This window comes from Sciurus vulgaris, assembly GCF_902686455.1.
Source record: "Sciurus vulgaris genome assembly, chromosome: 4".
Classification (NCBI taxonomy): domain Eukaryota; kingdom Metazoa; phylum Chordata; class Mammalia; order Rodentia; family Sciuridae; genus Sciurus; species Sciurus vulgaris.
The window spans coordinates 67,006,172-67,028,493 of NC_136464.1; the positions used below are offsets into that span (position 1 = coordinate 67,006,172).

General features: G+C 43.2%; 1 protein-coding gene across 1 annotated transcript in view; it reads left to right on the forward strand.

The window, feature by feature from the left end:
• The first annotated feature begins 1,122 nt into the window (after window positions 1–1,122).
• The window catches only part of CCDC6 (coiled-coil domain containing 6), a 116,844-nt gene continuing 95,644 nt past the window's right edge, over window positions 1,123–22,322 (forward strand). Inside the window, exon 1 of the mRNA XM_079138157.1 lies at window positions 1,123–1,569. Within this exon, the coding sequence (XP_078994283.1) occupies window positions 1,261–1,569 (309 nt within the window). The 5' untranslated portion in view covers window positions 1,123–1,260. The remainder of the gene's footprint in view (window positions 1,570–22,322) is intronic.

A 22,322-nucleotide genomic window follows, 5' to 3' on the forward strand; every position in this document is an offset into this window, starting at 1 on the left:
CAAGCCTTTGTTGGGGAGCAGGAAGGGGGAGTAAGAGTTTTTTATTTTGAATTTCTTATGCTTCTTCAATGCTGGAGTCTGAATTAGACCACATGATAGTAATTAATCTGTTTTATCTATTGAAGTTTTCTAGGAGTGAACAAGAAGATAGCAAAGAAAGGTGATAGTTATGTTGTTCTCTCACTTAATCATGACTATTTGTATAACATAATGTTATGTCTGCAGTTACTTTGGAAAATTGGCACTTGGGATGTGTTTCAAACCTTCCACAAAATGTTTCTCTTTTCTTGGAGCAGACAAATGTGAGTTTCTTAATCCTATTGCGTGACGTGCTGGAAATGTTTGCAAAATGCAAAGAGAAACGGGGAATAAAAGAAGTTGTAACTTGTTTAAACAATTGAGCACAGTGTGCTTTTATGACATTACTGGAGGGCGGTGTGTCTCTTTTGCAAATTCTTTTCGTAAGGAGATTAACCTGTGGCTGCTGTTGTTTCACCCCACTCGGCCCATTGCTGGGGAACTTTCTGTTCTCTTAACTCTATCCGAAGCTTCTCAGTCAAGCACTTGGGTCACTGTTAAGATAAAACTGCGTGTATGGGTGAAACAGACAGAGGGAGACACGCGCGCAGAGTCGGCGGAAGATGGGGCCACCAAACGGCTGGGGCTGGACGCCGGAGCCAGGTTGACCTTTCCACGTGTCCCCAGCACCTGCGGGGTTGGTGGAGCCTGAGTTTTTCTTTCTTTTCTTTCTTTTTTTTTTTTTTTTAAATCCCGGAGAGGGCGCGAGCCCGGAAGAGGCTGGGCAGCTGTGGGCTTGGGTTAGGGGGCTCTGAGGCCCGCCCTCGGAACACGTGCGGCGGGTTAGCTTGGTGGTGCCGAGCAGGCCTGGCTCTCCCGCACCCGCAGTGCCCGCGCGTTTCCAAACCGCCGGCTGTCGCCAGGCGGCGGAGGGCGGGTCTCCGAGCTTTTGGCAAGCTTTGCTGGGCGGCCTAGCGAGCGCGCCAGGCCCGGCTGGAGCGAGCCCCAGTGCAATACTGCCCGAGCCCGGGCGGGGTCTCTGTTCTCTGGCAGAGGAGGTCCCTTGGCAGCGGGAAGCTCTCTCTCTTTCTCTCGCCGCCGCTCGGAGTCTGCGCCCTGGTGCCAGGCGCCCAGCTCGGCGCTCCCCTGTGCTTGCCCGGCGCCCACTCATTCGCAGCCCAGCCTTTGCCGCCGCCGCCTCCCTGCTCCTCCTCCACCTCCTTTCCCCAGCCCGCGGCGGCCATGGCGGACAGCGCCAGCGAGAGCGACACGGACGGGGCGGGGGGCAACAGCAGCAGCTCGGCCGCCATGCAGTCGTCCTGCTCGTCGACCTCGGGCGGCGGCGGCGGCGGTGGCGGCGGCGGCGGCGGCGGTGGTGGGAAGTCGGGGGGCATTGTCATCTCGCCGTTCCGCCTGGAGGAGCTCACCAACCGCCTGGCCTCGCTGCAGCAGGAGAACAAGGTGCTGAAGATCGAGCTGGAGACCTACAAACTGAAGTGCAAGGCGCTGCAGGAGGAGAACCGCGACCTGCGCAAAGCCAGCGTGACCATCGTGAGTGCTCCCCGGGGGCGCGCCGCAGCGCCGACCTCCGCCCGCCCTCGGGAGGGACTGCACCCAGACCTAGGCAACCTCCGGGCTCCCCCAGATTCCGGGGGACCCGCGGCGAGCACGCTGCCCACGGAGACCTACCGGCCTCCGTGACCTGAGAGGGAGAGGGAGGTGACCCTTTGGGACCCCGTGGGTCTGCCCTCCTGGGGGGACCAGGACACTCGTGGGGTGCGGGAGAAGACTAATGGGGCAACCACTCATGGTCCATTTTCGCCCCTGAGAGGAGGCCCCTCCGGGGCAGGGCTGGATCTGGTGGCGTGGCTGAGGGGGGGGCGGGGTGGGACTTTTTCAGTCTTCGTATGCCTGAGTGGTGAGCCCAGAATGTGGGGAACCCGAGTTGCGGGAGAGGGAAGCTGAGGTCTGTCCTAGGGGCCTGGCTTGTGGGGGGCGGTGCGCAGCTGGGCTGGGCACCCAGCTGGCATCAGGACCGCGCTAGCTGGATCGCCCGGGGAGGGGGCGGGAGAGAGTGGCCGGGAATCCGGGAAGTGGAGTTTTCTGGCCAGAATTGAGAGGGAAGGGCGGGTACTAGAGCTACTGCTCCCACCTCGGTTGGAAGCCCTTCCTTTGGGAGGGTTGGAAGTATACAGCCGGGAAAGAGCAGCATCTTACACTGGCTGGGATTGGGTTGGGGCTGAAACCAAGGTGAAGGGTAGCTGTTGCGACTCCCGGGCTGAGCAAGATATACGTGTTTCCTTCAGTGGAGGTGGAGTGGTTAGGAGTATCTTGCTTCTGAGTTCATATATTTGACGGGAGAACAGGCTGTTTGTTCTGTTTGTCTGACCCCTGGAGGCCCCCCAGAAGAGGGTAAGGTTAGGTCTGTAGGTCTCTATCCTGGGGTTGTAGGCGTTTAGAAAGGCCCCTATAGGGGCGATGAGGCGAAACGTAACTAGAAAAAGTACACTGTGTGCTCTTACCTAACATCCCTGCCAGCTCCACATCATTAACATGCAGAATCCCCGCACAGACAACCCTATTCAGATCAAAACAGTTTCCCAGCCAAGAGCAGAGAAGAAAATGTCAAGAAATTAAGGGGATAAATTGCCAGCGCTGCTGTACAATGGCTGATTAGATTGAATCCTCAGATCGGGAGAGGCGGATGAATTTGGGGATAGGTAAAAAAATCACACCCTGGAAATGAAATGGGACAAATTTAGGATGCCCCTCTGCCAGGAAGGCGTCTTTAGTGTGTGTTTCCCCAATGCTGGCTCATAGAAAGCTAGATGGCATTCTTGATTTGTGTAGATAGCAGGTTTCCACCAGGGTTTCAGTGTGATTGGCAACCTAAATAGCAATTGATTATAGAAAGGCACTTTGCATGCTCAAATCCAGTCCTGGTGAATGAAATTGGATCAACATTTATGTATCTCCGGATTGTAAAGTTCTTGAAGTGCCCTTTTGGTAGGAAGGGGGAGGAATTTGCAGAGGCAACCACTTCCTCCAGCTTTCTTGGCTAAGAGTGATTGCTGAGTGGGGTTTGAGAAAAGTGGAATCTTGGTGAAGGCCATTTATTTAAGGTTTGAGTTAGTAAATGAGAAGGTTAGTCTCTGGGATATCGTAAACCATGGAAAGTAGTAAACTTAACATGGGACAGAATCTTTAGCCCCTTACAGTGAGCAATTCAGGCTGTTTTTGTTTGGTAGGGAAGGATTGAGGGGTGGAGAGACTATGAAAGGGTTATCTGTTTGATACTTTGACCATGTTATAAGTAGGCCTGTACATTGTACACAAACACGTTGGCTTTGCAGGGGCAAACGTTTTCATTCCTGGAATGTAAGATCAGAGGCCTTCTGAATACTTGGTGGGAAGAATGTGTAAGATGGTGGCTTTCTTTCTTAGCACTTAACCTCAACTAAAACTGACAGACAACCAAATGCACTTGAAGTGTTCTGTGGCCTACTGAGTAAAGTTTGAAAAATGTTCTACATGACAGTATGAGAAACTTCTCAATTCTTCTTTAATCTCTAATATATTCAGGGAGACAAAATTACTTATGGTCCACCTGGGTTCCTAGTACTTGGCAGATGTTAACTAAGGATCTAAAGGACAAATGTAGAAAAGAGATGCCACCAAGTTTGGAGGGTCTGTTAACTTACCTAGAATCCTAATTGTGTTGGAGTGGGTTCAACTGCTCAATTATGGAATTTTGGAGGATATATGTGGGACTCCCAGAAATGGGTCCTTGGCCATGAGGGCCCATTGAACAGCACTGTTCCATTGTTTATGTCAAGGTTAAGCTGTACAATACGTGACAAGTCTGATTTAGGCATTGCCCTTGCCTGGGAAGTTTGTGACAAGGTCTAGATTTTCAGTGAAGTGAAGGCCTTGCTATTTTCACTATTTTAATTTGAGGGGAAGGTGGTACCATAATCCTATTACTTGCCTTCCTGGCTCTTATTAGTTCCTGTATTATGATATTAACTTTTGTGGTGATGAGTTCTAAAGGTGATTTTGGCTATCTTTCCTTTTCCTTGAGCATCTTCAGGAAGGCACATTGCTTTTCAACCACACCCTGGCGAAGAGAGAGACATCCCCTCTCCTTTTTTTTTAATACTGTTTTTTTTTTTTTTTTTTTCTTTTTTTTAAGAGCAGGTGTAGGGTCACAGTAAAATTGATCACGTGCTACAGAGATTTCCCATATTCTCTTGTCCCCCACACAGGCATAGCCTCTCACCATCAGCATCCTGCACCAGAGAGGTACATTTGTTAAAATTCATGATCCTACATTGACACATCATTATCATCTAAATTCTGTAGTTCACATTTTGGGTTTGCTGTTGGAGTTGTATATTTTGTAGGGTTGTACAAATACTTAATGACATGTATCCACCATCGTAGCATCACACAGAATAGTTTCACTGCCCTAATATTTTGTGCTCTGCCTATTCAATCCTTCTTCCCCTGGTAATCACTAGCTTTCTGCCCTCTTTGAAGTTTTGCCTTTCCCAGTACATCATAGAGTTGGAATCAGGTAATATGCAGTCTTTTCAGATTGGCTTCTCTCAGTTAGTAATATGTATTTTAGGTCCTCCCCCCCCTTAGGTCTTAATCATTTTTTAGTGCTAAATAACATTTCATTGTTTAGATGTAACTGTTTATTATCCTTCTGTCTACTGAAGGACATCTTGGTTACTTTCAAGTTATGGCACTATATATGTAGTATATATTATAAATATATATAAAATGTATAACATATATATAACATTTATATAACATATTTTGAGGTGGGTTCTTGCTAGGTTGCTGAGGCTGACCTCAAACTCACTACTATCCTCCTGCCTCAGCCTCCTGAGTAGGATTATAGTTTTCTGTCAGTTTGGGCAGTTATTAATATAACTGCTATAGATACCCACCTGCAAATTTTTCTTTGGACAAAAGATGTCAACTTATTTGGATAAACAAGTAGGAGTATAGGTTGTAGGTACAAGTATTTTCAGTTTTGTAAGAAATTGCTAAACTGTCTTCCATAGTGGCTTAGACCATTTTGCATTCCCACTGGCAATGAATGAGAGTTGCTTAGCTTCATGTCCTCACCAACATTGGTTGGGGTCAGTGTTCTGGAATTTGGTCATTCCGTAATGGGTATGTAGTAGCATTTCTTTTTCTCAGCCAAGTTCAAAGGCTAAATGAATCTCTAACCAGTGTTCTTGTCTGTCTCTTCTGGTATATAAGTGCTTATTCTGATGGAGCTTCCCATTTCATAAAGGACTGGCTTTATGGGTCTATGTTCTCAGCATCTGTATAATAGAAGTAAACATTACGGGGAAGAATCAACTGTAAAAAGCCTCTCATCCATGACTATAACTGCCTGGTGCATCTGGGAATTAAAGCTTTCTTCTAGTTCATTTTGGGCGCTGAGAGGTAGAATAGAATGTTTTGAGTGATTATCCAATTTTTTTCCATTAAATCAGCAGTGCAGCCAGGCTACCGATTATAGATCATATTTTATTTTATTTTTTAGAGTAGGGGAAATAAACAGAAAACAAATGCTTAGTCACCCTTTTGAGTAGCTTTTCTGTGTTAGGCCAGATACGTCTGGCATATCCTGTGGGTGAGAATGTGATCTTGGGTACCTGATTCAGTGAGGACAATGTAGTCAAGGACTGGACAGGGTGGTGCATGCAGCAACTTAATGAGATTCTGTCTCAAAAACTAGAAAGGACTGGGGATGTGGCTCAATTGCAAAACAGCCCTGGGTTTAATTCCTAGTACCAAAAAAAAAAAAAGGGGGTTGTGTTGATGGTCTCTGGGAAGGTGAGGAAATATAGTGGTGGGCTGTAATTCTGTGAGCAATAATTGAGTGACTGCAGAGTTTTCAGTTTGGTGCTGGTAGGTGTATAAGTAGGGTTCAGCTGGTTCCCCAGAGTGGGTACCTTTTCAGACCTTCAGCACGTGTTGGTTTTGGAAATAAAGGCCTTTAATAAGTTGTTAGTGTTTAAGTGTCTTTCGATTATAAAATTAATTCATTATAAAAGTTTAGAGAAATGCAGAAATATAACTGGTTTGAAGTGATAGTAGAAAAACATATTGGTATGTCATGATTAGAAAACCCATTTTAAACATCAATAGTGAAATGGTTTCTTTAACCAGCAGATGACATCCTATAGTTGGTGCTGTACATTTTGGATTATTTACTCTGGAAGCCTAATGTGTTATTTTCCATTTTTAAGTGTTCATTTTGGTAGACTCTTGGAAGCCATCTGATTGACATTGCCCTTGTAAAGAGGTGTGGTTTTTTTTTTTTTTTTTTTTTTTCTGCACAGAAGAAAAAAAAAATCTTAGATTCTTATGGAAACACCCAACTTTAGACATCACTTTGAGGAAATTATGACCTCACAGTTCAGTCTACTGTACACAGTCTTCTTTAAGAGGCTATTCTCATGTGTTTTGTCTGGATTTAGTCTCTCACAGTTGTAGACATCTTCTGGGTTTCCCATAATCTCCTTGAACTTAATTTAGAAAAGAAAAAAAAAACCCTAAAGCCTTAAAGAGGTATGATGGGCTTTTATAGTGCTCCTTTTGTGTATTTGCTGGAAATGGGGAATAGCTAGCGAATCCACAGTATCTGTTTATGGGGAGCGTTGTTCAAAACCAGAGACTGATCTGAAGCGAAACACCCGAAGCTTAAAAACTTTGAATGGCTCCCAGTCGCCCTCTGGAATCTGGTAAACTTCTTGGTGCTTTACCAGGCTCTGCATGATCAACTCCTGCTTGCTGTTTGCTTCACAGCCACGTCTCTCCCATGCATCTAGCCCAGCAAGGGATCTCAAGGCTGTGTCTAAACTACTAGTTCCCAGAATTTCAGTGGATTTTCTTGGCTCTTCAGGGATGTACTTCTGCCCTTAAATGGTCTTTTCTATTCCTCCCCTCCTTCTACTTGTAAATTCAAGTAGATGGTGCCACCTCCTCTATCCAGTTGCCCTGGCACTGCCACTTTGTCAGCCACACACTAGCTTATGTGCCTTCTCCGGTCCATAGAACCTATCTGTCACCCTCAACCACACAGATCTTCCTCAATAGATGTGGAAATTGCTTTGGGGACAGAATTTGTTTCCCTCATCGAATTCCTTAGTGCCTAGCAGATGGGAGATGCTCAGAGGGTTGTTGAGTTGGTTCCAAAGGCATTAGGGTGTTATGTGCTGTTTCGTTTCTTTTTTTTTTTTTTTTTTTTAAACCTTCCCCTTGGGGTGAGTATGCTAATACCGTCACTTGTACCTTGTGTTCATTTAACCACTCTCCTGCCTTAACTACAAATACCATCTTCATCATTGATGGCTAAACACTGGATGGATGAATGGATACACTGTATACTTTGGGGACTACTGCAATCAGTGTGTGTCCTCAGCCCTTGCCTTCTAACCATGAATGATTTTGTAGGCCATGTTGTGGGCTACCTTGTAGCGTAGACCTGGATATTCCTGATACATTTCGTTTGAAAGAGGGGACAAAGTGTCTTCAGGTTCACCCTTCTAAGGCTTTCTGTCACAAGGCTTAGGAAAAAAAGTAGCCCAGTTGGAAGTGTTTATGTTCAGATTTGCTGACTTGGTTTTGATGATGGACAGATCATTCCAAGTGTTCCTGACTTTTTTTTTTTTAATGTTGAAATATACCATAGCCACCTGTGGGAAACCTCTATGGACCAGCATAGGCAGATGCATCAATGCAAGTACAAGGTGACCTGAATCTCTGGTTGGGGAAGTGTCTGAAAACAGGATGGGGAGACCTGAGCTATATAGATGTCCACTTGTGACTTGCAGAGTGAAAGTGGGGTGTTGTTACAATTGTGTATTTATGTTCTACCTGGTTTCCCCCCCCCCCCACTTAAATCATGACTTGCAGATATAATTGAGTTTCCACCAAGAAATGCTAATCCTTCCTTTTAAACTGCAGCAAGGCTGAGCAAGGAGTAACAGTAATCTTTCTTGTCCCTTCTGTGTAATTTTTTCCTCTGTGGGTAGGTGTTGCTTTTGGTTTTCAATCACAGTGTGGTTGCTTTTAGATATATTGAATTATTGTCAAAGCTAGCAAAGTAAATGCTTACGGGTTCAGTATGTTCCTGCTTGTTGGTGGTTGCAATTTTCTTGACAGAGAAACTAATGCTCTGGAAAATATTTCTAATCATCAGGATCTTGGAGTGGTGTTAACTTGCACACTCTTCCTACTTCCCCAAGACTGTCAAATTTTCTTATCTTTTTATGGCTGTCAAATCCATAGTTGTGAAGTTTATATCAACCTTCATATCAGTAAATTGCAAACATCACTTTGTGTAAGTTCTTTTAGAATGCATAAAAAAGTGTGGGGGTTAACAGTGTGATTGATGGTTAAGAATTAACCCTCCCTTTGTCTCAAAATCTGATTTATGGAGTCCAATTTAGTTTTTGAAATTCATTTTGATACTCATTTAACACTGGGAAATTTTCTGATTCTCCCCACTTCCCACGCCTTTGCTTCCTCAGTAAAGGCACAAAATGACATGTTATAAGTAAAAACCTTAAATAGATCGTTTTCAGCTTTCAGATACCTGCGTGACCTACTGTGTGCCAGACACGCAGAACAGCCAAAGGTAGGTCAGGGCTCCTCCAGCATCCTACAAAGATCACACCTGACTTCATTCAGCTTGGTTCATGCAAGGTATGCAGGCCATTTAGTGCCCAGGGTAACATCCTTTTCACTCCAGCCAGGAGAATTGATAATCAACAGACAGGTGCTGAAAAGAGAGGGCGTTAGGACCAACTCCAGCAGGGGTCCTGAGGGCGGGTGAGTCTACATTTTTTGCCTTCCAAAATGAAGTTCATCCATCTCAGTGAATACCTTTTAAGGAAACAATGTGTCAGATTCACTCAGTTTAATTAGCTTATTGGTTTTGTGAGGCAGTGATGGGGAGAGCTGTTGCTCATTTGATGCTGAGATGGTGTAGGGAGGCTTTTTGTTTGCTTTTATATGGTAATGATTGAAAAATGTCATTGATGTTTTAATTCCATAATTTGCATCTGTCAGGTAAACCGAAATTATCTAGGTTTTTTCCTCTATTCCTGGTATTCACTGGGGCCCACACATGTTCCTTCTGTGGAATATTATTGGAGGGATTGAATTTCTCATGTTTTTAATCTGAAACTGTGAAAGCAAAGACTTCTTATGTAAAATTAATTAGAACTATTTTATGGACAGTTTTTGAATTCCAGCTTGGTAAAAAAGCAGTGCTGATTGATGGGCTAATCTTCCACGCATCTGTTCCAGATCAATCCAGCCTTAGGCGGTGCCAGGTGTGTGTCCAGTGTGATCTGCTTAATACCCACCAGGGCATCTCCGGGCACTGAGGATCAAATGAGGCTTCTCTGCTGAGGAGCAGAGGTGGGATGATAAGCCAGACATAGGTCATCGTTCAAAAAAATTTTCCATAGAAGGAAAGAGGAAAAGAAAGAATGAAAACAGCATGGGTTATGGGAGAACTAAAGAAAGTCCTTAGAAATTTAGTTACCTGGATAAAACACTTCATGTGTTGCTTTCAGAAGGGAACAGTTTGAATCTTTTGTGCTCTCTGCCTTTGGAGATTGAATTAGAGGGGCCAAAAGGAATGGATTGAGAGAATATTTATACTTTGTGTTTAATATAGATAATTTCTCAATTTATGAAATTATTTTCACATCAGTGATTTCTTTTTCGATCGTGCTGATAAACTAAGTCAAATGGTAATAGTTTTCTGTTAAGAGTTTTTTTTGTTTTGTTTTGTTTTGTGGTGGGGGGCAGGGAAGAAGAGTTTGTCACTTGACAGGCCTTAATTTATCCAAACAGATATTTGCTGAGTCAAAACATTGTGTGCCTGTTTCATTTAGCAGCTGCAGATTACAGAGAAAGTAAACTTGGAGGGAGGGGGAAAAAAGGCTAAATGATTTTAATATCTTTGTTATCCAAAGAATTGAGTTTTAAGTATATGCTTCATAAAGTAGACAGTTGGGCTTCCTCAGGTTCACATCACCACTTGGTAAGGAGCTGAGTCTTTGGGAAAGTATAGTAATTGTTTACCATCTTGAACCTTGAATGCATGGTGCTTATTCTGGAGAGATAATCTGGGGATACCTAAAGAGGGCCAGTGATCTCTCTTTTCCTTGCAAATCCCTGGTTGTGGTAAAATATATATAACAAATAATTTACCTTTTTGCTAAGGTTTGAATGTGAGGCGTCCCCCAAAAAATCATGTATGAGACAGTGCAAGCAAGTTTAGAGGTGAAATGATTGGGTTAGGAGAGTCTTAACCTAATCAGCACATTAATCCCCTGAGAGGGATTAACGGGGTGGAAACTGTAGGCAGGTAGGGTGTGGCTGGAGGCAGTGGGTCATTGGGGCGTGCCTTGGGGTTTATATTTTGTCCTTGGTAAGAAGAGTCTTTCCCTTTCTGCTTCCTGGTGTGATGTCCTGAGCTACTTTTCCTTCACACTCATTCACAATGTTCTCCCTCATCTCAGGCCCGGAGGAATGGAGTGGGCCATCTGTGGACTAAAATCTCGAATCATGAGCCACCAAATAAACTTCCTCCTCTAATTGTCCCTGTCAGGTCTTTTGGTCACAGCAGTGAAAAAGCTGAATAAAACACTTTAAAACCATTTTAAAGTGTGCTATTCAGTGATGTTAAGTACATGCAAGGTTTTACAACCATTGTCCATTTCCAGAATTTTTTAATCATTCCTAGACAGAAACTCCCTATTGAACAGCCACTCCCTATTTCTCCATTTGTAACCTCTATTCCTACTGACTTTTTTAAGGAAAAAAATTTGTCTGATCTACAAATGCAACTGTTTCTTATTGTCCTAGCATTCAAGTTATAATGTTGGACCTAATGTATCTCAATAAAAATGCTTGTTGATACATCTCTTCTGCATCTTCTGTGTTGTAACAAACACGGACAGTACCCCAGCCCTAATGGTACCCACCTGATGCTCTAATTTATTTTGAGCATAATTACCCAGACTTGAACAACACCAGAGGAGTGAATAATCTACAGTGAGGGCTTGTCCTCTGGGAGAAAGGACTTTGCCCTAACACCTGACACCTCACGGATGACTATTGCTTTTTATTTTTTTATGAAATGTGTTGCAAGCATTTAATTTTCTTGGCAGCATTTTGAATAAACCATAATTTAACAAAGCTTGAAGGGAAAAAAAAAAAAAAGCTCGAAGAATTTTTATCCACCAGCATTGTCCCACTTCCAAATCTTCTGTGTTGCTGTCACAGCTAACGTTTAGCCAGTGCTCACTGAAGGGCACACACTGTTGGAAGAGGTTTGCATACATCCTCTCTTTTAATTCTCTGCCACAGTCCTATGGGATCAGTACTACTGTTATCCAGTGCAAATTTAGGCCCAGAGAGCTTGCATAATTTGTCTGAGGTTATCAGGTGGGGCTGGGATTTGAGCTTAACTTCGGCTCCAGAGCTTAAGGACAAGGCAGCACAGTTTGTAGGAGGAGGGTGGGATATAAATTAGGAACCATTTTAGCTTCATTGGGTGTAGGTGTTTTCCTCAGTGTGGTTTCTACACAGTTCTCTTCTTTAGTTAGGGTATTCAAGGCTACCCCATCACCAGGATGCTGGACCTGAGGGAGTGCTGCCAGCGTAGCCAACACCCTGTCTTGGAAAAGCAGCAGCAGTGGTGTGGGGTTGGTCTGCTCCCCTTTCTGGCTCTGTTGCTCTTGGGCTGTAATTTTTCTACATCCACCTGCCTGTCCTACATACCCCAGTATGTTGCTACCTTTGTAGCATAGCCATCTTGCTCTTATCTCGCCTCTGCCCATTCCGGTATCAGTTTCTTTGTGTTTATATTATAGCTGTTACTTAAAAATGGTCCAGTTAGCATAGCACAAGTGGAATTTTTTAACCAATATATTGAGCACCTGCTGGCCATACTGTGTCCATATGTAACAATGAGGTTGAGATTGTACTTGCTTAATTGGTGGAGGGCCCTGAGTCAATCCAGGAGTGAGATCATAGACGGAATTTTATCTTATTTTTATTTTTATTTTTGGCCAAGACCTAATGGGTAAATTTGAAGTTAATCCAGAAGAAAGTGAGGGTCAGTTGGGAGGGTGGGGTGAGTGGTGACTGGAAAAGGTATTCTTCCCACATCCAGGCAGAATCTAATTGTCCAAAGAAAAATGAAGCATAGAAGGAGAGTGGTGCATATGGGTGCATCTGGGTGGGCTCTGCTGGTGGCTTGCTACTTAAGGCTGGGGAGGCAGAAGGGCAGGGACCAGTAGGAGCATATCTGCATTTTAAAAATCTACTCTGGCTGCTTAGTACAGACATTTATTTTCCTTCTAAACTATTTGAAAACAAGTATTTTGTCACATATCATCTATAAGATGATCAGTCATAGTCCTTGGTAACAATAGTTGCATATTGCAATCTTACTAAATGACTGGTACAGTTCCCAACCTTTTGTTTGGAACTGATTTAATTCTTAATTCTTTGTGAGCACCCTGTCACAGATGAAGAAATGGGGTACAGGGCGTCTCAGCAATACCTCAAAGATCACAGTAAGTGGTTGGGTAGGGACTTGAATACAGACAGTCTGACTGCACCTCACATGGTGACTGGCACATAGTCTCTGCTGTTTGAAAGATCTCAACACAGTAACTGTTCAATAAATTCTGTGAAATTTATTTTGGGAGGGCCTACATTTTTGCACACTTTTTTTTTTTTAAATGGAGTATATAACATACTATAAAATGTACGAATTTTTTTTTTTTTTTTTTGCAGGACTGGGAATTGCACTCAGGGATCTCTGCCACTGAGCCACATCCCCAGCCCTATGTTTATATTTTATTTAGAGAGAGAGTCTCACTGAGTTGCTTAGCACCTCTCCATTGCTGAGGCTAGCTTTGAACTTGCCATCCTCCTGTTTCAGCCTCCTGAGCTGCTGGGATTACATGAGTGCGTCAGTGCACCTGGCCTTTTTTTTTTTTTTTTTTTTTTTTTTTTGAGATAGGGTCTTGCTAAGTTTCCCAGGCTGACTGCATCAGCCTCTTGAGTTGCTGAGATTATAGGTTTGTACCACTGCACCCAGCAGGTATACAAACTTGGAACATACAGATTTATTGGATAGTGCTCAATGAATTTTAAAATGAATTCCCTGGTTAACTTCTGCCTAAATACTACCCAGCCTAGGATATATGTTACTTTATTTTTTAAGTATGCAGCATTCCTAAAACTTTGATTCTGCCGTATGAATACCTTGTGAAGTTGTTTTTAGTTTTAGCATCTGTCCCTGGATGACCTTGTCTATTCCCTAGTGTTGGTCATTGGGCAGCGGGACAGTAGGAAAGGAGTAGGGCACAGCAGAGGATGTATAGGCCCTGTAGAGCTTGAATTCCAATCAGCTGAGGTTCTAGCTTCCTTAACATTTTATCAGAGTTTTGGGCTCTTAGTTTAAAATAGCAATCTGTGGGATTGATTCTTGTCTTGTACCACACTGCTATTTTGAGCACCAAATGAGATGGTATACGTGGAAGTGTTTTCTTGATATGTGAATTATTCCTGTAGAAAATATTAAAGGTTATTAGTACTCAACCCATCTTCACTCTGTTGTTGCCCAAAGTACATTTCAGAATCAACCCTGCTCCAGATATCCTGTACGATGATGGTAGAAAAATAATCTCCTGAAAGCTAGCAGAGGATTGAGATAGCACCAAGATGCCTGTAGACCTTGGAGTGGGGAATGCCACAGCCTGGCTTCTCGGGGCCTGCATTTCTCCAGCACTTGAGGTTGCTGGGGAACTATCCACATTTCCCGAGGGGGGTGATGAGCCAGGATTAAACTAGCCCGTGTGGCCTTGTTAAGGTAACAGGACTGCAGTAGGCACATGCTTCCTAAAAGATGTGTTTTTCCTTGTAGGTCAGTTGTAGGACTCTTTGCATTATTTCTTGAAAAAGGAGACATGGGCAGACAGAAGACTGTTGAAGCCAGCTTCTTTGATCATCTGGCTTTTGGCCCTGTTTTGTGAGGGTGTAGATACCAGAAGGTGAACTTTGATGGGCAACGCCCTGGTGCAACTTCTGTTTAGCCCCTGGTTTAAAGAACAGAAACCAAAACATGAGTATCTTTGAAACTGACTTGCAGACTTGCAGTACCCGAAGGACACGCCAGGTTTCTAGCCAGGGCCAGGTCTGCGGGAGGTAGTGGTTTTCTCTGTTTGCAGGGAACTCCTCAGATGACCTGTTTTCTTTCTGTTGCCTCTGAATCTCTCTAGCAGTGGTATTGGTAGCCTGGGGACTTTATAAGGTTGAATTTGCGTTGTACCAAGACATGAATTTGATTTTATTGGCCTGATGTAAAGGCATTGAGGCTGGCAAGAGAGGGCAAGGACCATTCTTTGTCTGGTTCAAGGATTTAGCAGGCACTTTGTGGACAGTGGGGACTGGTTGTTAGCTGTGGTGAACCCAGATGTGCAGGGATGGGCTCTTGCCAAGACTGTTTGGAGCCTTTGGATCTCTGTCTTCCTTCCTCCCATGCTACTTGTCTGAATGCCTTCCCATTGAACTCTTTTTCAGGTAAGGAAGATTAGCACTAATGACAGTAATCCCTTATTTGGTTGGCTCTTTCTTGGCCCAGAGCCTTGAAGCTCTGGGTCACTGGTGCCTGCTGGGTGATGTGGAAAGGAAATTGGAATTCCCTTGTTAGCTCACAATGGAAGCTAGTAGACTTTATTGCGTTCCATAAGTACAGTGTACTCTTTTTCCAGGTCTCAGTCTCCTGTAGGTTGCACTGCTTTTATGCTTTTAATTTTAATGTGTTGCCAATTAGCATCTTCTATTAGGCCATCTGTGTGCATTATCCCTCTTTTCAGTTTTCTTCATTTTCCACTCTAGAGTTCTTTGGGGGAGAAATCAGTATAATGCACAGAGACTTGGAAATCAGATAGGGTTGCCACAGTTAGCAAATAAAAACAATGCACAGCTGTATTTGTTTTTAGAAAAACATTTTTTTTTTTCATATATGTAACTCCCAAATGTTGCATGGTATTCACACATATTGAACAATTATTTGTCATTTATCTGAACTTTAAATTTAATCCAATATTTTATCTAGAAGTTGAAACTCTGGAAGACTTGAGCTGTGTATCACAGTTCTGCTCCTTCCTGGCTGATCCTGGGGCAACCAAGTTGACCTCTAAGCCACCTGGCTTTTTTTCCTAAAACATGATCATTTTATCTAAGTTCTCTGGTTTTGTGGCTAAATGACAGGACTCGGTGAAAGCCCTTAGCATATGTTCAGTATGGAACTTCCCTTTTCCTCTTTAATGATTATGAATTTGCTTCCTGACCTTTTTCTTCCTTTTCCTCCCTAGATTGATGCCTTGGAAGATGCCAATCCAGTTCCCTTCTCTTTAGTAGGCTCTTCAGTCTTTTGCTCAGTTTGCTCTTCCTTCTGCCCTTCCACTGCTAAACTTCCTTATTTCTCCCTATCTGCAGAGTCTTTGATTGGAGGTCTCAGGTTTCTCCCTGTCCTTGGTCACATGCTACCAACTGCCTTGTTTCATTTCTTCTTTCCTCCTAGGCCTGTGATGGCACAGGGAAAATAGGCCTCTTGGCATCTTTACTGACTGTGGGACCAGGCATAAGTCATGTATCCTTCTGGGACCTCATTTTGCTCCCTGTTTACTGAGAAGGTTTGCTTAGAATTTGGAGTTTGCATCTGGTGCCTGTGTTTGGCTCAGGTGAGTGTTTTGGCTCTTGAGGTTTTTTTGTTTGTTTGTTTGTTTGTTTTTTGTACTGGGGATTTAACCAGGGCTGCTTAACCCCTGAGCCACACTCCCCCCGCCCTTTTTATTTATTTATTTATCTTTTGAGGCAGGGTCTCGCTAAGTTGCTGAGGTTGGTCTGGACCTTGCAATCCTCTTCCCTTAGCCTCCTGAGCTGCTGAGATTTCAGGTGTGCGCCACTGTGCCCAGCTTGGCTGTGGAATTCTGAAAGACCTCTATGAGACTGTCTTGGGGAGGCAGGCACTCTAGTCTGTTGCAGACTCACTTCTGTCTGATGCTTCTACCTTGTAGCTTCATAGACATGTTACTTTGCTCTGATATCATTGAGTTTGAGACCCCTGGCATATGCCACAGATACTGACTAATGAAGTCAAGTGCACCAGCTTGAGTTAGCCCTTGAAATAAAACTGGGGGGGCATAGTTATTGCATCTTTACAGGGAACTGAAGTACAGAGAAATTAATTTTTAGGGTCATTCAGCTGATAGGTGGTGGGGCCAGAGTTGGGCAGCATGACTCTGGAACTTTTTTTTTTTTTTTTTTTTTTTTAATATTTTCTTAGATGTTGATAGACATTTTATTAATTTATTTATATGTGGTACTGAGAATTGAACCCAGTTCCTCACACGTGCTAGGTAAGTGCTCTAACACTGAGCCACAACCCCAGCCCTGGAACCTCAGTTCTTAACAGCACTTGTATTTCTGTGACCACTTGCAGTTCTGAGGGTCCTTGAATTCCTTGAAGGAGTTCACAGTGTTATACCTTTTTTTGTTTCATTATTTTGTAGAAATTAATAATTTAATTTCTTGCCCTATAGTCTGGGTAGTTGCCTAATTTTGGGTGAATCCTTGTCAGTTTTTTCTCAGAAGAATCCTCCTGTGCCTTCAACATATTTTCAAAAGTGTACCTTTCTTGTGGCCTTCTTTAACTTTTATAAATTATGAAATGTCTGAGTTCATTTAATGTAACAGATTTTAGACACCTACCAAGTGCCAAACTTGAGATACCCTTTGGGAGTGAGGCAGGTGTGAGTAATACCCGTGTGCCCAGGAAGGCCTTGTGATTGTGGTGAAGGGTCTCAGACCATTGGGGAGACTGGTGGCAAAGCACTGGCCTGGGTGAAGGAAGATGGTCATTTTATCATTCAGGATTCACAAAAGGAGACAAACCAGAGTGAGAGGGAAGAATGTAGCCAGGGAATTGGTTATCGCAGTGGTTGAGTTGCTGAGAAGCAGGCACCAGGAGGTGGCAGTGAACAGCCCTAGACTGCAGTAGCAGGATACCACTCCCACAGAGGTGGGATGAGGGAGATGGTGGAAATCATGAGCTTCAGTCACTCAGAGAAGGCTGGAACCACAGTGGGCCTGGAGACAGGCAGCCTCTCTAAGGTGGAGACGAGAGAGCCACAACTTGGATTTTACCTTCCAGCCTCTGTCTGGTACCTCTCATTGCTGAATCCAGTTGTAGGTTAGCTGACTTTGGGAAGTTGGAGCTGTAAGTCACGGAGAGAGGTCACCCCTACCTTTCAGACTGGGAGAAGGCAGTGGAGGCAGAGCCAGGACTGGCTCAGGAAGAAATGAAAATGAAATGACTGTTTGACCTGGACAGTGATTGAACATTTTGCATGTGATATGTTGGAGGACCCATATGTTTTTATTCCCTCAGAAGGATGTGAGTGAAAGGTATTCCAGGGAGAAGCAACAGCATGGACATGCTTCTTGGAACATCAGGTTTCACCTGGAGCATCCTGTGCAGCTCTGAATGGCTGGATTGATACATGAGGCCTTTTGTCCCTTCTTCTGAAGAAGCCCCTCTGATAGAGTGCTTCCTCACACATTTGTGTTGTCATTTGTGGCTGATGCACATCATCCCCACAGGGAATACGTGGTGGAAAGCTTTGCGCCTGGATATCTTCCAGGCCCGGCTGCTGTTTATACAGATTCTGTGCCATTTAACCAGTGGTGAGCAGCTTGTTATGCCCTAGCAATACTGAAAGGGAACTTGTGGCCAAGAACAAGTTGTATTTGTGATGAGTGTGGTTCCTGGGTTCAGTGATACCCCATCTCTGAAGAGGATGCTGGTGAAATGGCTGCCCAAGATAGTGACTTGAGGCCTTGTTTCCCAGCTCTGAATGTTTGGCATGTGATCAGACTGTTAGAATATGTTACTCGCATTTTCCTTCTATGAAATTTTGTTTTTCTGGTAATAGATTTTGTATAACTATATATTTTTTTTATTACGGAGATTTTCAAGTGTACACGGAAGTAGAGTGAATCTACAAACTACTGACTGTCCCCACTTTTTAAAGTAGTCAGTCTTGAAATAGTTTCACCTGTAAAGAGTTCATTTTGCATCTCTGATAAAGACTTTATAATTGCCATACTATTATCATACCTTAAGAAATTGGCAATATTTCCCCTAAGAAATTTGTGTTGGAGAGATAAACAGCAAACTGGGCATGGTGGTACACACTCATAATTCCAGCTACTCGGAGGCTGAGACAGGAGGATGGCAAGTTTGAGGCCAACCTGGGCAGCTTAGTGAGACCCTGTCTCTAAATAAAAATTTAAAAAGTACTGGGGATGAAGCTCAGTGGTAGAGTGCTTGCCTAGTATGCATGAGGTCTTGAGTTCAATCCCTAGTACTAAAAAAACCAAAAAACAGGCTTTTCTGGGCTCAAATGTATTATCCTTGTTTTTCCTCTCTGCTTTAAGCCTTTACCTCTGTGCCCTGAGGCTGCTGGCTCTTAACTCTCCTTTCCGCCTTCACCTGTTGACAACAGGCTTTTGGACCTTTTACCCGGCTGCCCTGTTTCTTGGTAGCAATCCCCCAGTCATGCTGATTCTGCCTTCAGTGAGGTATGCAGGCTGGTGTCCCAGCCCCCATGGCACATAGCAGTATGAATTTCAAGTTGCCACCCTGTGGGCGTGGAGTAGGAAACCTGGCATTTGTGGCTCTGCTGTAAGGAAATCTGAAATGAGGCATTTTATGTGGTCTCTCCTGAAAGCTTTTAGCTGAGAAATGTCTGATGAGCACCCTGAGGGAATCATGCCCTGGGAAATCATAACCTGGCAACTATGGCTTTCAGAAAGCCTAGTGAAGTGTTAGGTATAAAGCCACGGAGGTGCCAGAGCACAAGACAGGATGCTGTGGGCAGTGTGTGCAGACAGAAGTCTCAGGGGCAGTAGAAAAACAAGCAGTCTTTGCCCAGAATCTCCAGCTCCCAGTTCTGTAGTGTGGCGTCTAGAGAGTGGTAATTATTTCTGTTTTGTCTCATGATGGGTCTGGGGGGATAGGCTCTGAGAGACTCATGGTCAAAACAAAAGCCCTGGCACTCAGGTGAAATGTTAGGAAATTATCAGCCAGGGAACAGTGCTGGTAAATGGGACAGGTGGGATTGCAAGTTAGATGACCTACTCTAAGGCCAGCTTTTGTTCTCTTCTGTTTCCTCCTCATCAGATAAGGAAAAAAGGGGTCTGATAGAGGAGCACTTAGAAAAAAGGGGATTGAATCCCCAAATTTCTAAGCAATTTCACTTTTGCTTTTGACCCAACAACAAAATTTGGGAACTGCTAGTTCATACATTTGTGAGCGTTAATGGCTCCTGAGGCTTGAAATAATGCTGTCCTTTAAAAATGTTTTTTTCTTTTTCATGGTGCTGGGGATCAAACCCAGTCTTTGGGTTTGAGCTACTGAGCTATGGCCCCAACTCTTTTTATTTTTTAATTGAGATATTTGAACAGAAAAGAGATCACATAGTATTCTCCAAAGTATATATTGTTCTGTGCTCCCTCTATTTATATTTTGGAGCTTTTTCCCTTATTGGTACATTGAATAGTTCCTGCTCCAATTTTTAATAATTGCATGGTAATCCATTGTATAGTTCTTTCTTACCATGGGCATTTATTTTGTTTTCATTCTTTGACCTCACTTTTTTTGGGGGGATGGGTGCGAGCATTTAGCCACTGACCCACATCCCCAGTCCCTTTTATTTTTTATTTTGAGACAGGGTCTTGCTGAATACTTAGGGTCTTGCTATGTTGCTGAGGCTGGCTTTGAACTTGAGATTCTCCTGCCTCAACCTCCTGAGCCTCTGGAATTACAGGTGTGCACTACTGCACCTGGCTTGGCTTCCACTCTTGTACTCACTGTGAACATGGATCATTTTGTATGTGAGTGAGTATATGTGAGGGGATATAGTTCCCTAGCACACATGTACCAGCCACTTTCTTAATTTCCTTATGCATATTGAATCATTAAATCCTTATATCAGTCTTCTGAAGAAGCCAGTATTATTCCCATTAGATAAGGAAACTGAGACTTACAGAGGGTTAAGTGACTTGACCAAAGTCACACCTCAGAGAGTGGCAGAGCCAGAATTCAAACCCAGGCAAACTGACTCCAGAGGGATTGCTTCACTCTGTGATACATCTTTCTGGGTAAATTCCTGGAAGTAACATTGGTGTCTTAAATGCTTTATATGTGTGTACTTAGAATAGACATTTTGCTTGGTGGGGTTGTTCTAATTCACATTTCTGTTAGCGGGGTGTGAGAGGGGCTGCTTGTGGCCCCATACTGTGCTCTCAGAGGGTTTTCTCAAATTTGGATTTTGCTGGTAAATGATGGCATTGTAGTATAGTCTTTGCTTTTCTCTCAAGGGAATGGAGAAACCTTTTCCAGTGCTTGTAGGAGCTGTTTCCTTTTATTTTTTCCTACAGTTGCCTTGTTCATATCCTTTGTTTGTCTGTTGGAATCTTGATCTTTTTCTTATCCATTTTTCTTAGCACTCTTTATGTGTTACAGTGATGTGCCCTTTATTCCAGTTTTGTGTTGCAAAAATTTTTCCCACTTGTCATTTATCTTTTGACTTTTGGTGTTTTTAGTCCCCCCCCACCGAAAAGGAAGCTTCTTTTATGCTTTCTTAATGTCATGTATAACCTACTGGAAATATTAAGGTGTTGTGGTAAAATTTTACTGTATATTTACTTTTTTGGAAAAAGGATAGACTATTGTTTGAATGGCATACAGTGAATTTAAGAGGGGTTCAGAAGAAATCAGAATTAATGATGCCAGACTTTCTTTTAAACTACTTTAAAATACTTGAACTTGCAGCTAACATTAGACACTTCTCCTGGTATCTTTTTTCCCCATATCTTTTTCTATAATAGCACCTTATATTACATGTAAGATCTTAAATTGGGGTAAATCTTGTGACTAGTTGATCAGATCCTGAATTGTTTGCATTTTGGGTGCTATTATTGTAGCCTTTTTCTCCCAGCAGAAGCTTCTTAAAGAGTCAAATTTAATTGGCATTACTTCTCTACCTGGTCAGTTTCAGGCTCGCACTCTCTGGTGGTTTTATTTTACTCTGCACTGTTTTCCATTTCCCCTGCTTAAAGACGAGTTTCAAGCTGTGGACCTTAAATTTAATCTTGTTCCATATTGGTCAATCTCTGTTCATCTCAAATATTACTGAGGCTCTTTGGTGTATCAAGTACTGTGCTAAGGTTTGAGAAGGATCCCTTCTTTGTAGAGCTTATGTTTTAGCAGGGAAAGACAGACATCAGACAACTGACTTCACAATTACAGGATTAAAATTGTGATAAGTGCTTCAAAAGGTCTGTGTTTCTCGGAGGAGGATGTGGCCAGAGGAACTGAACTAGTTTGGGGCAGCCCGGGAGAGCTACCTTGAAGTAACACGTAGACTGCCATCATCTGTATGTAGTTTAAACAAAAAGCTAATCACACAAAGAACTGGTAAAGAATGTTCTGGGTCAAGGGAACAGGCAGGCTATGCAAAAGTCCTGAAAGTGACAGAAGCATGGCAAGTTTGAGGAGCTGAAAGTTAAGTGTGTTTGGAGTGTAATAGGATGTGGTCTGAGGAAGGATCTGGAAGTAGATGGGGCCAGATCTGACAGGACTCAGTCCCAAATCTTGAATCAGACCTGATAATTTAAGGAGCAGTGCTGGCACATGTGCCTTTTAAATGAGGAACACATTTTTTTTTTTTTTTTAAACAAATTTCCAGGGACTATGCCAATCTAGAACTTTCTTCACTTGAATAAATTTAGCCTGCAAAAATGGCACTTAAATCCATTCTTGTTTAGTTTTTCATTAGGACATATTTTTGCCAGTAGTCTTCATGCTTTAAAACCCAGATGGGGCAAAAAGATTCACTCCTTATTAAGCAAACCTCCAGATTTGGCTTGGGCATTAAAGAGGAAATTAAGATGCAGAGGCTATAGATAGACCACAAATGCATCCAAAATGGATTCCTCTCTTCCTCCCCCTGCTTCATACTTTTATTCTCTGCCCTTTCTATGTTGAAAGGCAAGTAGCCCCCTTCTGTGTTTGCTTTGTACAAGGAGAAGAACAAACCCTCTAACAGCTCCCCAGTTTCTTGCCTATTAGATTCTTAATGCTTATGTGTTGGACCCTTCACCTGTCC